At 38.5% G+C, this 18,030-nt stretch overlaps 1 protein-coding gene across 1 annotated transcript; it reads left to right on the forward strand.

Moving 5' to 3' along the window:
* The first annotated feature begins 1,262 nt into the window (after positions 1 to 1,262).
* LOC105045251 (cysteine-tryptophan domain-containing zinc finger protein 7) lies at positions 1,263 to 17,808 on the forward strand. The gene is made up of 14 exons (XM_010923470.4): positions 1,263 to 1,832; positions 2,467 to 2,539; positions 2,637 to 2,770; positions 2,897 to 3,241; positions 3,345 to 4,738; positions 4,966 to 5,420; positions 5,573 to 7,686; positions 7,782 to 7,942; positions 11,812 to 11,972; positions 13,003 to 13,163; positions 14,320 to 15,044; positions 15,197 to 15,344; positions 15,449 to 15,552; positions 17,409 to 17,808. The coding sequence occupies exons 1-11, from the start codon at positions 1,674 to 1,676 to the stop codon at positions 14,509 to 14,511; spliced, it is 5,349 nt and encodes a 1,782-aa protein (XP_010921772.2). The 5' UTR covers positions 1,263 to 1,673; the 3' UTR covers positions 14,512 to 15,044; positions 15,197 to 15,344; positions 15,449 to 15,552; positions 17,409 to 17,808.
* Positions 17,809 to 18,030: the final 222 nt, after the last annotated feature.

Genomic DNA, 18,030 nt, shown 5'->3' on the forward strand with positions numbered 1-18,030 from the left:
ATTAGATTTGATTTTTAGATAATTAGGAGATGGAGGTTCTCAATTGGAGTAAAATCTTTTGGAATATAGAAACTGCATGAAGAGTATTCTAAATTTTTTTAATTTTTTTTTATGCATAGATGGTACAAAATGCATGCAGCATTTGCGATGATTTGCTCACGTGCGGAGTCGGATACGATATGTGATTTTTTTTTTTCTTTTAACTTCACGTGTGAGTCAATCATGAACAGTACGTACGATTCTGTACTGTCTATAATATATATATATTTTTAATTATCATAATTTCTCTGATCTTAACCCATGTAAAATCTAATGCATGGTATAAAGCTTACATCACAAAAAAGATTTTTATCAGCATTCCCAAGGAGTCTCCTTGTTCCTAACCATCCACGTACCATAAGCAACTCGGCCAAGTCAACATTTCTTTGGTCAGCATCGCTGCTAAAACTGGCACCCTTGACATGGCCTTCACTTCGCTTTTGTATTATTAATCAGCGGATGACGTCCGGTATATCCCCACGTGGTGTGACTCAAAACCGGTGCCGCCTTACAGCGGAACACCGATCCACATAAGCACACCGCTTCACCCCAAAATGACATTTTTACCCCTGATGCTTAAGTCGGCATGCCCACCGCCGTGGGCATTTCCGTCATTTAAATCTCTTCACGGAACTTTCGGCGTCAGTCCGGAAACTCTTTTATCTATTCCAGAAATTCAAGTCACGGATTGGGTCACTTTCCTGAGTACCTGTAGCGCAATAAACTGGACTAACCCAAAAAAACGCGGCGGTTAACCGTGAAATTCTCGCACAGCTGAGCGAAGCCTATATAAACCCTTCAATTACCCATCGTAGTTCTACGGATCTAACCTAATTAACCGTGAAATTCTCGCACAGCTGAGCGAAGCCTATATAAACCCTTCAATTACCCATCGTAGTTCTACGGATCTAACCTAATTAGTTCAATTCAGTGGGGTTTGGAACAAGTTACCAATCATACGTTGACACGTGGATACGCTTCGCTCATGGTAGGGCACGGAAGCATTTTTGGCGACGTTGCCTTCCGCCCGGCGATCCAGACCGTTCCCGACCGAGATCACGAACCTGCAAGCTTCTATCTTGGAAGAAAGCTGCGCGGTGACGTGTCGCTCTACCATTCGGCAGTGAGCTGGGCTCCACCTGAAGCGGGAGCGTTTCGGCCCCGAGGGTCTTCTGGTTAGATCGCTGCGTGTGCTTTGTCTCCCGACTGCCCTAAATAAAAGAAAAAGAAAGAGAGAGAAAAGCATTTTATTTTATTTTTATTTCTTCCTCTCCTCTCTGGAAGAAGAGAGAGAGCTTCTGTCTAAGCGGAACGCCAAGGAAGAAAAATATCGGAAGAAAACCCTCCGGGGCTTGTCGCGTTCGCGATCTCGCCGCCGTCTTTTGGCTCCCCCACGAAATCGATCTCGGAGATCTCTCGATCGCCGAATCTCTTCTCCTTCGCCGCAGGATTTTGGGGGCGGAGGGACGTGTTGATTTGGCCCCGCTGGACTCGCCCTTATCGGGGAGCGATTCTAGGTTTTGGAATCCGGCTGTGGGGTTCCGGGAGGCAGCGGAGGGAGAGGGATTTGAGCTGGGTTTCTCGAGTTGGGTGGTGGGGCGGGGTGGGTGCGGATTGGGGGGAGGGGTGATTGGATGCTGTCGGTGAGGAGGAGGGATGAAGAGAGGAAGGGGGTAGGCTTAGGGTTTGGGGGGATGGAGGAGAACGAGCTCGAAGAAGGAGAGGCGTGCTCTGAGCAGGAGGAGGGGGAGGACGACTCCTGCGTCGACCCCGACATCGCCCTCTCGTACATCGTAAGACCTTCGATTGGTCTCCCTGTCGTGCTTTATTTTGTTTTCAGAAGAAAGTTTGGATCTTTCGTTTTATTAGGACTGACAGTTTCATGGCTTTGACGAGGTTTGGCTGAAGTTTGTATTTGAAAAAGTTGCCCCTTCACAGTTTTTTCGTTTCTCGCTTCTATATTTCTGTTTGAGCTGGCTATTTGAGTACTTGAAATTGGTTGCTCATGTCATTTTCTGGAGCATAATTTTGGGAATCAGTGGAATTACAACATTGCGTGTGGAAAAAAATTGTGATCTTTTCCAAATTCCATTGAATGCCACATTTCCATCTATCTAGCAACACAAATTACAGTCAGAATTCGTTTTCAGAACTCGTTAAGTTCACCAGCGCATGTTGAAGAATTGCTATGTGTTATAGTTGAACTGTAACCACATTTTTTGGCTGAATTCTGGCTCTGAAAACTGCCTAGTCATGAAGCTCTAAAGTTATGCCTTTTGCTCGTCGAATTTAAGATCATGTGGATTTAAGCATGCAGAATACTCATGCATTTCACATTTATAATTCTCACTGAGAATGTGGTGCTGCTTTTCTTTTCTATGTGCATTTGTATGGTTCTTTACATAACTGGCTTTCATTTGCTTCCAGGATGAAAAAATTCAAGATGTATTGGGGCATTTCCAAAAAGATTTTGAAGGTGGAGTGTCGGCGGAAAACTTGGGTAAGTCAGATTATATAGCCTCCACTATGGTATCAATTTTCCAGTTTATGGTGGTTGTAACCAGAGATGAGGTTCTGAAAAATTGATTGAATAACAGGGACAAAGTTTGGGGGATATGGGTCTTTTTTGCCTACTTACCAGCGTTCTCCAACCATTCTGTCTCAACCTAAAAGTCCACCGAGGGTACCAAACCACAATGCCACAAGATCTCCCTACACCCCCTCATTCGAGGTACATTATTCAAATTCAGCATGCACTAATTTATGTGCCAGTTTAGGTTCCTATAAGAAAAAGAAAACATATAATGGTTCACTAGACTAGCTTTTACTTGATAATTACCATTATGTATCTCTACAGGGAACATATCAGACTCCTTCCATCAAAATGGGGGCATCACTCTCTAAAAAGAGCACTGCCTCGATGACACCATGCGAGAACTCGAGCAAAAAAGACATGGGTATGAGCACACAAAATAATGAGGAGTCTATTCCCCAGCATGATTCCTTGAATAAACCAGTTAATGGAAGTGACCAGAAGACATTAAAGGTCCGCATTAAAGTTGGCCCTGACAACATCTTGGCAAGAAATAATGCTGCTATCTACAGCGGTCTGGGCCTCGACATGTCTCCATCTTCATCATTGGAGGATAGCCCTGATGTGAGTGGAGGGCTCTCACCTGAGTCTCCGTGGACCATTCTCCAGGTAAATTTTGCTACGACCTTCAACTTGTCTTCCATTAAAGAGAACAGGGCCATAGAGTTTGCATCAGCTAATGATTTTTATGTTCATAAATTTAATGGAGCAGGTGATGACATGCTCTCCATTTCCTGGGGGGGTCTTGCTTTCACCTCTTCCAGACAATATATTCCAGTTGACAGGGAAAGATAGTTCTTTCATTAAAAAATGTAAAACTGGCATGCTGTACAAGGGCACTCCTGACAGGTGTGCAGTCCTAAGTGATTTGACACTGCCTGTGAAAGATGTCAAAGTTTACAATGAAAAGAAAGGAAAGTCCATGGAAGAAAAGAATTTAAAATGCGAAGATAGCATAAGCACAATTTTGGATAGGGAAATTGATATTGAAACTGCAGCAGGACAAAAGCTTGTTTCTGATGCCTTGAATATACCACTGTTAGTTGGTTCGAAGAATGCTGATAGAAAAGCTAAAAGGCAGATAGTTAGGGAGTCAGTGAAAGGTGTCACTAGAATATTGGATCACTCAAAGGAACATGAGAAGATAACAGCAAAGGAGAGACTACCAGTGCCTGATATAGTTAAGGATAAACACTTGGAGTCAATGGAAAGCATGGAAAATAATGTAGTTGGCAATTTAGAGAATGAAGCAGCACATGCAAAAGGAAAACCTAACTCAAAAGCAGTGATTGCAGAGAAGGCCTTGGAAGAACGAATTACAAGTAGCAGTAAGGGTACTTCATCTGATTTGCAAAGGGAAGACGGCAGCAAAGTTGAGAAAGGGTATGATCTAGTTAATGGCAATTCGAATATGTTCAGGGGAAAGAAGGAGCACATGGCTGGACTGGCAAATCCAGCTAAACAGATTTCTTCTCAGAAAGCTACGTCTTGTGAAGGAGAGAAGATATTCCAAGGGAAGGACCAGTTATTTGAGGGAAAAAGAAAATTGAAGGGAAGCCAAACTGATGCAGCACCACTAATGGAGTTGTCAAGGGACAACTTGAGTGGTTACTCTTCTGCATCATTAAAAGAAAAGAAGAAAAGCTCTGATGCAAAAGCTAACCATTTTGAAAAGAAGTACAAAGTTTCGAAATCCCATAAAGGATTGAGTAAGGGCTCATCTAAAGAGTCTTGTGGTGATGTAAATGCTGAACAGCTTGAGAATGAAGCTGGTTTGCCAGATTTACATTGCAAAGATAAGCTCAAGGTTCTGAAGTATGAACAGGAGAAAGATCCCTTTACATCTATTGAAGCATCAAAGGGGAGGTCAGGTGATAAAAAGGTTGATAATGCTCCAACCTCTGATGTTTCTGTTAATGAGCCCACAACCATGCCTTCGATGGGCAATGCCCCAGATTCAGGTGCAGCTGCTGCCAGCCATGCTCCTGTTGTTATAAATGAACATTGGGTATGTTGTGATATTTGCCAGCAATGGCGCCTCTTACCTTATGGTGCCAACCCGGATCACCTCCCCAAGAACTGGCAATGTAGCCTGCTTGATTGGCTGTAAGTTTTTCTCTGAATGCACTGTCAACTTAATTTTGTTTACCATTTTCTTGTTTTGTTATGCACAAATTTATATATTAAGTATCTACTATGATATTCTAATTATTATTACTTTTTCAATGTTCCTTTTTCTGAAGTTTGGCAACTAACATCTGATGTTTTTTTGCATTCATTCTTCTAGATTTATGTTGTTCTCTAACTGATTACCATCTGAAACTCTCATATAGGCCTGGAATGAATAGTTGCAATTTCAGTGAGGAGGAAACAACAAAAGCTCTACATGCACTGTACTTGATTCCTGTCCCTGAGAGTGGTGCTAATATGGAAGGTCATCATAATGTTGCTGCATCAAGCATTACTTCAACCAATGCTCTGCATCTCAATCAAAAATTTGAAAATAATATGCGAAGTCTGCCTGCTATTGGGAAGAGAAAAAATGGACCCAAGGATGCATCTAATGTACCTAATCGTTCAATTCAATTTTCAAATCCCGTGAATAGGAACCTACAAGCCTCTAACAGAAGTAGAAATTTGAATGATGCGAACCAGTATCCTTTTGAAACAAGCTCGTCAGACAAAGTTGGTCTTGACCATGCAGGCAAATCAACTGTCTTCTCTGCAGGGAAGCAAAAGCACAAACAAAAGGAGAATTATAAGAATCTTGGCTGCTATTCAAATGGAGGTACCGCCCTGTACAATTTGAGCTCTTCTTCTTATTCTTCAATGCGTTAGACCTACCAGGCAACAATTAATTGCGCCGATGTTCATTTCTTTGTAATAGGCAAACTTGGTTCAGTAACATTAATATATTGTTTCTCTTATACTTTACTGCAGGTGATTTTATTGGAAAAAGTGAGAAAAATTCAAAACCAAAGAGCAAGAGAGAGGTTGATCTAAATGATTTTAGAGCATTTAAGAAAATCAAGAAAGAGGGCTCATGTCATCCTGTCCGAGATTGTTATTCTGACCATGATATATCTGGAAAAGCAGGTTCTGGCATGGCTAATGGTCTGTCAGCTAAGATAATTGCAAAAAATCTCCAGAACACAGATGTTTCTTTGTCAAAGGACTTGAAGTCCGAGATGAAAGGCAGTTTATCTGCATCATCTAAGAGGTTGAACAATGAAAGTCAGTATCTTCCAAATGGGGATATTAAAATACAAACCAATGCGTCAGATGTGGAAAAATCTGAGAAACTGGACTTTGCTTCCATGAAGAGAAAACGGAAGGAGTGGCAAGATGATCAGCACAATCAGGAGGTCCAGGCTACTGTTAATGAAGTTTTAAGACCTGAGATGTTAAAGTTAAAGAAGGGTAGGGTTTCAAAGTCTGAGGGAAAGGGGTCCAGTACAGGCAGGATTGATAAAAATGGTTCCTTGACCAGAATTGTCTTGCCTGCTAGCAGAGAGCATCTACCTGATGGAATGGATGAGGGCAGATATGCCACTGGAAAAGAGCATCAGTTGGGGCCTTTCCATGCGAATGAAACATCTAGACAGGCATTGGACTTTGTTGATCCCTTGAAGAGGGACATGGCCTATGCACAGGCTTCTACAGCAGCTACTTCAAGTTCTTCAAAGGTATCAAGCTCCCGCAAAAGTAAAGCCAACTTTCAGGAAACAAAGGGCTCTCCAGTAGAGTCAGTTTCTTCATCTCCATTGAGATATTCAAATACTGAAAAGCTCTTTAACAGAAGAAACTCAGTGGTGAAGGATGATGCTTTACATGTTGGTTCCTCTCTCCGGGGGAGCCCAAGAAGATATTCAGATAGTGAAGCTGATGGTGGAAGTGACCGCTCTGGAAAAGGAAGGAAGGAGATAGCTTGTTCTGTCCAACAACGACTTATAGAAAATCATAGAGAAGCAGAGTCAGGAGTTTTAAATCTTACGAGAGCATCATTTGATCGTCAGGATAAAGAATCAAATCAATTATCTTGTCGCAAACCCGAAGATGGAATTCACTTGAAAGGGGTTAGCCATGATGATCTGTCAGTCATTGACTTGGAAGAGATTAATGCGGTGAGTGGTACTAGGGGTCTTATGGATTACAAATATCCTCATGAACATCCATGTAAAGACCATATTGAAGATTTAGATATGCTGAATAAAAACCACAAGGTAAATGGTTCTGGTCAACAGAAGTCTGGCAAGAACTCTTTTTCACGGTTCAAAGAGAGACCGAGGAGCTCTAAATCAGACTTGGACAAAGGTAAGCTTAAGGTTTCTGGTTTGTCTACTGAAAACAAGGATTCATATTCTATGAAGAATGGCAGCAGCTGCCAACAGAAGGTTGACCTGAGTTCGCATCAGCATTCTACTTATCTTGAAGATTTGAGGGATGGAAATTACAATTTTCAGAATGATGAGAAAGATTTTTTGGGGAAGGACTCTGCCACAAGATGTTCTACAGGTAGAAGAGATAATGGAATACAAGAACATTGGGATACTCATGGTCCCTCCATGCTTTCTAATCAGCATAAAGATCTTGGCTCAGGAGTTGCAGTTGTCGGAGGTAGATGTGGTAAGTCCAATATCTATGATGACCTACAGCCAGCATTTTCTGACAATGATGGAAAGTCATCAGATCACAATATTTCTGATCTAATTGATCAACGGGAACTGCCAGTTGGAATAGGGAAAGCACATTCAATTTTGTCTTCTGGAGATAAACAGGAAACACATAGTCAGGGCCCTCAAAAAGTCTCTTCACCTGTCAAGGGAAGCAGGTCAGAAGTACCCTCCAATGATGCAGTGAATGCTGATGCATCAAGGGCGGGCAAAGAATCCAGACAGCCTGATAGCCAGAATGGGGTGCACCACAATAGTTTGAGGCAAGGCATCCCAAATGGTCCTGACACTTCAAGTCCAATTCGAAAGGATAGTCATTCTGCTGCATATATTGTCATGAAAGAAGCAAGAGATTTAAAGCATACAGCTAATCGTTTAAAGGTTAGCATAATCATTTCATTTAATTTGCTCATCTTTGAAGCTTACTGATCATGTTGTTTCTTTACAATTGTTCTTGTAAATGTTTCATTTTGCAGAGTGAGGGATTAGAACTTGAAAGCACAGGCCTATACTTTCAGGCAGCCTTGAAGTTTCTTCATTATGCCTCTCTTTTGGAGCCTCTCAATTTTGATAGTGCAAAACAAGGGGATGCATCACGTGCAATGCAGATGTATTTTGAAACAGCAAAACTCTGCGAGTATGCTAAAACTTCATGTTAAATCACTTTTTAGGCTATACTATTTTGTTACTGGGCAATTAACAAAGTGACTTTATTATTATAAAGCCCATAAATCAGATTGTTTGTAAACTTCATTATTGCATGCCAGCCTCTTTTATTCTTGACTCTAGTCATAAGCCTATCGTGTACTTTGTGATTGTCCTAGCTGCAGCTTCTGTGAGCTGTTTTAACCTTATGGTGTTGTATGCCTTTATCTGCTTATGCTGATTTTTCAGTCTCCTTTCTTTAGCAGAAAGTGCTTCATGGCAAATCAGCATATTTGATTTGCATTTACATTGCTTGTCTTCCACTTTGATTGCACTAGCAACTTCTATGGTTGGGTCTTCAATTTTTCCTCCTGATCGAACATCTACAAAGGGTCAACGTCTTTGATTTGTAACTTTTGAACCCTTGAAAAAAACTAACAGAACAATATTTTTGCACCACCATTTCATAGTCAGCACCAAACCTGTTTCAACATCCCAAATAAATTTAATATTCAATATTCCAGTGTGATTGCACATTTGCAAGGACTTTTGGAATACGTCATTAATTTTGCTATACCAGTGCTTAAAGGTAATGATAAGAATACTAATGCATCATTAGGATCAGTTTATTACATGCATCAAACATGAAGAAGCTCCTGATTTTGAATGTGTTGTCATGACTTGATCATGAAGACATTGTTCACTGTTATGATCAGTTAGACAAGATGGGATTTTTAAGTTATGTTAAATGCATTAAGTGAAAAATAATCTTTTCATAATAAAGTCAGGGTTTGACAAGGTATGCCTTGCTGGTGCCACCTGTTTTCCATATTTGTCTAAGTGTGGACAATGTGAGGAGAGATGTAATTATTTGCTTGATATTGTTTGTGATTCGAATGTTAATCCATGATGTGTCAAATGCTTGGGAGCAAGAAATTTGCCCATATATGGACCATTTAGACTGTTGATTTCAAGTAGCAACTTCTTATTCTGAATATTCTCGAAATTCTTTATTATCTTTCACTAGCAGGCAAGGAAGGTGGGGAGGCAGTGGTCTTTTCTTCGGATATTCACATAGATTTTTTTTTTTTTTTTTTTTACTTCTGGTATCCATGGAAATTTCTTTACTGTCAACTTTCACACTTAGTTTCTTTTTCTTGTCTAGGACATTAATAATCCTTTTGTGATAAGGAAATGTATGGCTCAAAACAGAAATAATTCTGCATATCACCTTTGGGAAAGGCAAAAACCTGATGAGCCAACTAACTGGAGAGATGGGGATTGATCCTTAAAGTAGATGTGGTGGGACAATTAAATTTATAGATGCGGTCTGCGTACACCAAAGTTTGGCTCTAAGCCCATGTTATATATTACTGCTGACAACATAATAAAAATTGATTTGATGAGAATAAGTTATTTATAAGTATTTGGAATCATTACGGAATTCCTTGGAAGTTTAGGGATCTAAAGATTAAGTGAAAGAAAATATATTATATAAAATGCAAGTTTGCTGGAAATGAAAATATAATTGAGGCCCTATTAGAAAATGATGTAATGTTAATTCTATTTTCTAAGATTCATTATCTAGAAGGATGTGGATGGCAACCCAATGCCTTTTCAATAAAATGATGATAGGGCTAGGAATGTTGTGTAGGTCAGGAATAAAAGGGGGTCCAGGGCTTCAAGCTTGCAAGATGAATGTTGAGATATGAGAATTTTTGAGGTAATCTTGGAAGTCTAGAAATGATGGGGGTGAGGAATGAGTTTATTTGAGGAGGAAAAGAGTCGCAGTGGTTTTGGGCTAAGTGATGGACATTAAAAGGAGGAAAGGAGTACAGGGGTTGGCATGAAGGAGGAAAGGAGTACAGGGGTTGGCATGAAGATAGAAGGAAGCTGGATTAGAAAAACTATCTGAATTTGCATTGAAATATTCACAGACATGTGAAAGGACAAGGGGTTGCCATGCAGATCAAAGGAAGCATGACTAGAAAAGGTATCTGAAGTTGCATTGAAATATTCAGGAAGAGGAGGGAAAATTGGAGATATCATGGATGGATGTTGTGTGAAGATTTTAGAAAAACTTGAAATGATGTAGGATATGTAGCCCTCAATAAATATTACTAGCAATTAAAGATTTTTTTTTTTTTGAAAAACAAAAAATTGTTGGGAAGTGCTTGATGGTTATGGTTTTGGTATACTTGGAGTGCCTAATATAGAAATCTCAATGTGGGTGTGTGCACATTTGGTTTTTTGTCGACAAGGATATGAAGCAAGACATGATCTTGAATTTCTTTCTTTTTCTTTTTTTTTTTTTTTGCTCCTGTTGCACAAGAACCATCAGTACCTTTTGAATATAACAAAGATGATCAGCTGATCTTATGACCACCATCATCATTAAGAAAGTAGGTTCATATTTTTATGGCATCATCATGCGCTATATTGAAGCTTATACCTTGGCCTCTTTTTCTAATTTGATAGGCCAAAAGGCCAATAACTTTTCAAATGGAAATGTGAGCCATGAGAATTGGTTTTTTATTTGATAATTGGTTTAGTGATGTCTAACATCATAATCTTCCTTCTGGTATAAAGAGAAGTTGGTCATTTTGTGATCGCAGTCATGACATAGCCAGTTGTAGTTGATGAAGACAGGAGTATGAGACAGATCAAGGTTTTGGCAGGAGATGGAGACTGGTTTGATAATATGTAACATTTTCTTAACCTTTTTGATATCAAGGATGTAGGAAAAAGATATTCCCTGGTGCATGTTGACCCATATTTTGAACCTGGCGATCCAGACTGAACCACTTTGATGGCCACTTCATCGGTCATTGATTTGATTGTGTCACTGACCATTCTGCATTTGGATGGCATTATCCTCTTCTTAAGCCTAGTCCCTGCCATCTCTTCCTGCCCTTTGTTTGCCACTCATCTCATCTTGTCTCAATCCAGAAGAGAGCCAAACCTGGCATTCACTTGAGGACAAAAAGAGAAGAGCTATCCCCTAGCCAGCTACAACCAGATCTCTACCAGTGAAATTTGGACTGGAGATTATCCGTCTGATCAGCCAATTGGAAGAGGAACAATTGGATAGGGCCCAAGTATCCCCTCTGATCTCTAAAGTCATTCCAATCCACCACCATCGTCATCTTTAATACCTAAAGCCATTTTGAGAACTGGTGGAGAAACCTCAAATATACCATGACTAGCTGGGAACTTTTGTTGATTCTAGAAGCAACTTTAGTTATCTTCTTAGTGTATTACACTGGCATCAAGGCAAATAACCCCCACTTGGAACCGTTAATTGAGATATTAGAAAACCTAGGGGTTGTGCTTTAGAGTGGGATGTGAAGAAGCACTATAACTGGGATGGGGAAAAGGGGGCATAAAAAAGGTAAACCATTTCCTTTTCTTTTACGTATCTTGTCTCCATGAGTCTGTCACCAGACCTGTGTGGGCATCAGCCATTAAGACTGGGTGGTTCGCATGTTTGGACTGCTCGGGATGGTGATTCAAAAAGCAGTTCATATGGGATTTTATTTTGCGGGTCCAACCCATTTTGGCTTGTGGGTGATGGGTGCAGGCTGACCTGGTCAAATTGGACAGGTTTGGAACATTGATGTTCACAATAATGGAAAATTTTTAACTTAGCAGATAATAGAAAATAGAGCACCTATGGCTTCATGACATTCAACCACGTTCGTATTCAAGTTGAAGTATTGGACTATACTTATCAATTTGAAGAACTGGACTATCATAATCTGCATACTCTTTTGCTGAAATCTAAACTTCCCATGTGAATAAAGAAACATAAATATTTATCTTCAGTAAATTATTTTATTTGGCTGATGCTTGTTTTATCAGATTTTGTGCCCATGAATATGAGAGATGCAAAGAAATGGCAGCAGCTGCTTTAGCATACAAGTGTGTGGAAGTGGCATATCTGAAATCTGCATACTTCAAGTTTCCCAGTGCAAGCAGAGATCAACATGAATTACAAACAGCTCTTCAGATTCTTCAGCTAGGTTAGTAGATCTGCAGCAATTGTTGGGATTTGGGTCTAAAGGTTTCAATATTTACTGTACTTGTCTTATGTTTTGTTTGGCAAACACCACATAGATTTTATACTTAATAGTAGTTGTTGGCTAAACTATAGACTTAAATACTGATCATTCCAGTTAATGCTTTTAACAAACCATTTACTGGAGCTCTATTGGAGTTGTGCAAAAAACTAGAGTGAATGAGTAGATTGTGCTATGAGGATCTCCTCTGCTTGAACAAAAGGTGGAAAATGTAAGATGTCTTACATTTGATCAACTGTGATCTTGAGGGTTCATTTGTGAAGTTCCATCCACAAATGCTCTTACCTTGAGGGAATGATCATACTGTCAGTTTCCTTTGTGAATAGAGTCATTATTTGTTGGATCCTTTCTGGGGAACTGGCGGAACCTTTTCACTGTCTTCAATTATAGGCCGGTGGAAGTATGTTTATTTTATATTTTTAAGTAGTTTTTTTTGCTGATGGAGATAGTAGTGTCTAGGTGTTTGTGAATTTTCATGATAATGTAATTTAAATGTAGATGAAATCTGCTTTCGGTGGAAATGGATGCATAAACCTGCTTGGAGAGGGGTAGTGAGCTGTTGGTTCTTACTGATTTCATGGAATACATAATGAATTTGACAAAGCTTAGTCCTAATCAATGCTTAGTTCCTTCGAGTTTAATGGATAAAAGAATCCATTAATTTGCCAAAGATCTAGTTTTTAAGAGGATATATTCTTTTGATATTCTTTTGTTGATTGTTAAATCTTCTTTTTCTAAAAAAATTATCAATAAAAAATTGTCATGCATGGTATCACATTGTTGCATGTATGAATGTGCATTCTTTTCCCTCTTAGATATGGTTTGGTGGTACCATATGACTGCTTGTCAAGGTTTTCCTTCTGCATTCGTTCCATACAACCATTACCGAACATTATTTCCATTTATGCCTGTTATATGTGGTTAATGAAGAGTCATTGCTAGGATGTTGACAAATGTCCATTTTTGGTCGTAGGAGAGTCGCCATCCTCTTCTGCTTCAGATGTTGATAATCTAAACAATCAGGGTACATTAGGTAAGGCAACATCAGCCAGGGGTGTTAGTTCTCCTCAGGTTGCTGGCACCCATGTTGTAGCTGCTCGCAATCATCCACACATTATGCGCTTGCTCAGCTATGTAAGTTTTGCTAACTTTGAGTTTTCATCAAGTTTAAATGGATGTGAAATAGGCATATAACTGCTACTTGGTAATATATTATTAAATCATACTAGCCCTCCCCCCACTACAAAAAAAAAAAAAAGGACAATGGCAATAATGCACCCACAAACACCCACAGCCTGAGAATACAAACTTATTAACTCACAAGCTATACATTTTAGGAAGTTAGCAGCATCTTATGGTTGACTGTTAGTAGGTGTATCTTTGTGCAATTTGTTGATTCATTTCCAAGAGTCTGACTTGCTATAGTAAGTTGGATGAGACCTTACAATTTTGATATATGTTAGGCTGCATTGATACCTTGAATTGCATGCTGCTGCCTTATCTGATATGGTTTGGATACTGATGTTGGAATACTTTGTAGATACCTACAGGGAAGAAGGGGAGTGCCATTATTTATTTATTTATGTTAGGATGTGTTGATACTTTGAATTGCATGCTGTTTCCTTATCTGATATGTATTGGATATTGATGTTGGTATACTTTGTTGACCTCCAAGGAAGAGAGGGAGTGCTTTATTTATTTATTTTGGGATCAATATTTATTTCTTAATGATGGACAGTTAAGTTTAGAGTTTGCAATTGTGATGTTACTGTATGTGTTATGGGTTATTCTCTGGATATGTATGGTGACTAAACAACGGAATTTGTGGATTTTGATGTTATTATATTGAGTTTGAATTGTGCTACCACAATAACTTGTTATGCTTTATGAATGATTTTTACATGTATTCAGAGGTTGTATATTTGTTTGCTATCATATCTTAGTTAGCTGTATTGTATCCTCCTATGGGTTTGCCATATTCCTGATATCCATATCTTGCAATATCCATATCCATGTCTATATCCATTTTCATGCCCTCCAGGATATATGTATGTTTATGCTTGGTGTCTTTTGTGTAGTCACGAAGAAAATTCATCTAATTTTAGGATTTTGTGAAATCAGCAGGAAGAATACTTCCTTAATTGGCTTAACTGAATGTGGATAGTATGGTCAGGCTTTTTGTTTGTATTAATACATATGAGCATGTGTTCTGCTGTTTTCTCGTATAAAAGATGTGGATGATATTTATCTTTAATTTATTTAAACGTGTCATAAATAAATTTGACTGCAGACAAACGATCTAAATGGTGCATTTGAAGCGACTAGGAAATCACAGATTGCTATTGCAGCTGCTAGTGTCAGCCTGGAAAAGGACAGGGCTGATGCCATGTCTTCTGTGAGAAATGTTCTCAATTTCAACTTTCACAATGTAGAAGGACTACTGCGACTTGTGCGGCTATCAATGGAGTCTATTGGTCGTTAGGTGTTCAAAGATAGAGCAGACATTGTCCCTGTGAATAGAAACAAGAGATCATGTTCTTCTGTGTTATCCTCTGCTATGCTGGTTATAATGGGGTGAAAATGCTAGATTGGTTTCAATCTCACTTCTACAATGGGATGTTCTTCTTACAGAAGGGATTGGATCTCAGCCTCACTTCCTGTAGAATGTGTACAGAAAGATCAGCTTGCTGTCCTTGTAAAATATTCTGTGGCCTATGATGTTTTAGGCATGGAGAAGGGCTTATTTTTTGTCCCTTGCCCCATCAATTATAGAGAGTTGACAGGTGTAATGCATTTCTTATTACCCTGCCTCAGCAACAAGATGGAGATACTGCTGTAGACAAGGTTGTTTCACTTGCTTTGTAGTGGATTCAAAATTTTTGTCAGTGGAAGCATGGTGGGGAAGTGGTGCATGCATGAATTATTTTCCATTAAGCTCTGTCTACTATGAAATGCCCAATATCACCTTGTTTAAAATGCCACAAAGTTGAGTACAGACTAACGTGACCTGTCATGGTATGTAATGTTTTCAGAATTTGAGTATCTTATTCTTTTTCCTGTCTTTAAGCTATAAAAATGTCAAAGAAGCTGTTTTATAAATTTGCTGGTCAACTGCTATAGATGATGCTAATAATTTTGCATTTTACTTTTCTATTTTCTCTTTATAGGTTGTTCTATTGGCTTGTTCATACCCAGGATCAGAATAATGTGATCTGGGATGAAGCAGACTGGTACGGAACAATTAGAGTGTATAAAGACCTTTAGTATGGAGGTTCTCTGACATGAAGCTCATGTGTTTTAACCTTTCCCAAAGAGGTATGTGAAGTGGAATTATATGATTTTTTTGCCCTTTTTGCATTTTAATCTTCTAGATTTATCGTACACTCTATTAATTGCCATATGTTTGTTTTATCTGACAGTGAATTTGTTAAATATTCAATTATTATTGCTAACATAAGGTGGGGAGCAGGAATATTTGTGTGGGGTCCCTGTTGCTTTTGGTCTTCAGACAACGCTCCAACAGGTAAAACTCCATTCCACGCAGTTACACTGAATAACATCTTTTAAGATTTGATAAGAAGTAAAATACATTCATAATCAGAGAGATGGGAAGAGAGTTTTTTCTTTTTTTAAATTTTAAATAAAGATGATATGGTGATGGAAGGCCCAAGGAGAACAAAAGATAGAAGAGGAGAAGCCACTCAAAAAGAATCAAGGAAAATAAAATTCCTGTCCAGGGAGTACGTGTACACTCCTAGACCAAAAATCACTTTCCATCTAATCTTCCTTGGACAAAATCAATATATTCTTTATTCAGGGGAAAAAAAAAAAACCCTTATATCCTCTCTCCAGATTTTGCTAGAAAAGCCCTTAGATCCCCATGTCAACACATTTCTTTTAGGTCCACTTTTATTTTAAATATGTTAATTCTTCTTGAAGAAATTCTATACTTCTGTGACTTTCTGTATTTGTCAGGAACTGCCTGGCTGCTTGACACCAAGATATTTCATCTCCAATCATTGGAGATATATGAATAATAGTGTCATCATTAAAGTTTGCCGTCTTGGTACCAGACCCTGTACTGGTAAAATTCTATTGCATTGTTAGTATGCGGTTCAGTATGGTACGGTAGTGTCAGTTTGGTTCGGTACCGATATCAGATGGTACAGAGTGGTACTGCAAATTTTGGTCATCATTACATTTATTTCTACTTTTAGCAGATATGAGCATATGATAAGTTGTAAGTGATGGAGATTTTGTCGAATAAAGCATGAATACGGCTCACATCTAAAGTTTTCTTTATGCTTGATTTCTGTTGTGTTAGTACTTAAACAATCATTTGTCACATTAATATTTCTTATTTTAATGTTGGAATGCCATCACTGGAATACCAAATTTTTATGGTATTCAGCAATGACCCTTGGGACCTTACTTTTTTTTCTCCCTGCTAATGTTGTTTACGTGATGACCTATTTTAATATAGAAAATTGCCACTATTTTGTTTTTCTTAATAAAAATGTTTATTTATGTTTTAGGCATGAAATATGAGCTTTAAACCTTATGTCGTATGGTAGTAAGAATATATTTTTCTGTCATTTAGTTGAGAAATATTTTTTGGTCATTTAGTTGAGAATTCCAAGTCCCGATAATAATACTAGCTCATCTTTATTGAGAATTCATATTTCTTGCAAGATTTTCAATGCTGAAAATGCCTAAAGTCATAAATTAAATGTTTTTGAAATTTTATTTTTGCTTGAATGATGAAATGGACAATTTTTAATGACCAGATAAGTACTTTGCATTAGATTGGCATCAAATTTTGCCATTAATAGTGGGCTATGTAAACCAAGATCTCGTACAAGACATCATGATTTTATAATTTGAGACCACTAAAAAAACCAATATTTAAATTTGATAATGTCTTGCATATGCATTTAATATTATATAATGGACACCTTTTCACTGCTAAGATAAACTGTTGGTTCAATTCACAATTATAAGTATTTAATTATGTTAAATTTTGTTCTCAAGGTTTATATCTGAGCTGATTTTGGAGTCATTTGGTTGTGGGGCTGATTCAGATCAGAATACTTTCAAGTTATGAAAAGCATTATTTATGAATTTAAAACGCACATCAAGTCCAAATTTAAACTAATGCTGTTAGTGTGCAAATAGCAATATAATTGACTTGGACTAATGGCATGTTTTCCTAGGTTGTACACAGCTGCAGTGGCTTAGCAAATATATTCACTTCCATTGTTTGTAATTAAGATTGAAGTCTTGGTTTCCAAAAGAAACCAGCAAAATACAACCCTTGGGGCTTAATGTGCATGTGTTGATGTGGATGCATGCTGATTGCTTAAATTTGCTATTTTTCAGGTTGGAGAAAGATGGCAAGGTGACTGAGCAGTGAGATAGGCTGCTGTATGCTTTCAGTAGTTCTATTGAATTTGTATCGGGAATTGTACAAAAGAGCACCACTCTTTCTGAGTTGGACGTGGCTACTCCCCATGTGTTTAAATAGCAGCAAAAATGCATCGATTCAATGCATAATAAAAGTATTACTGGTAGCACGAATTATCCATTTGTGGTACCGCATCCTCTCCTTCATCTTTGTCCATGCTCGGTGCCTATTAGGATTAGCTGTGCAGCATAGCAGTATAATTGTCTAGATTTGTTAATACTTGCAGATGGTAGATGTACAGATCATTAACAGTTATTGTAATTGGGTTGTGTTCATTAATCAATAGATCTCTTTATGCAGGCGATTATGTTTCCACATGCCTATTGGAGGTCCTAAATATAAGAATAACAACTGCAAGTCCATGAGGGTTCTGTTCTAGTAGATCCATGAGAATTTTCAGGAACCTAAAACAGTGCCCAGACGTCGTTTGTAGTATCGCGTGAGGCATAGCTGTTTTCAGTTCCTTTTTTAGTGTTTTAAATTAGATGCTGGTCTGCAGGTCATGACTCAAAGCACCTTATGAGTGGTACCCGCTGT

Source organism: Elaeis guineensis, chromosome 5 (assembly GCF_000442705.2).
Source record: "Elaeis guineensis isolate ETL-2024a chromosome 5, EG11, whole genome shotgun sequence".
Taxonomy (NCBI): domain Eukaryota; kingdom Viridiplantae; phylum Streptophyta; class Magnoliopsida; order Arecales; family Arecaceae; genus Elaeis; species Elaeis guineensis.

Bases quoted from the DNA above. Each gene is read 5' to 3' on its own strand.
- LOC105045251 (XM_010923470.4), top strand. From the start codon at position 1,674: ATGCTGTCGGTGAGGAGGAGGGATGAAGAGAGGAAGGGGGTAGGCTTA. The intron at 1,833-2,466 runs GTAAGACCTTCG...ATTTGCTTCCAG, and splicing joins ACATCGCCCTCTCGTACATC to GATGAAAAAATTCAAGATGT. The intron at 4,739-4,965 runs GTAAGTTTTTCT...ACTCTCATATAG, and splicing joins TGTAGCCTGCTTGATTGGCT to GCCTGGAATGAATAGTTGCA.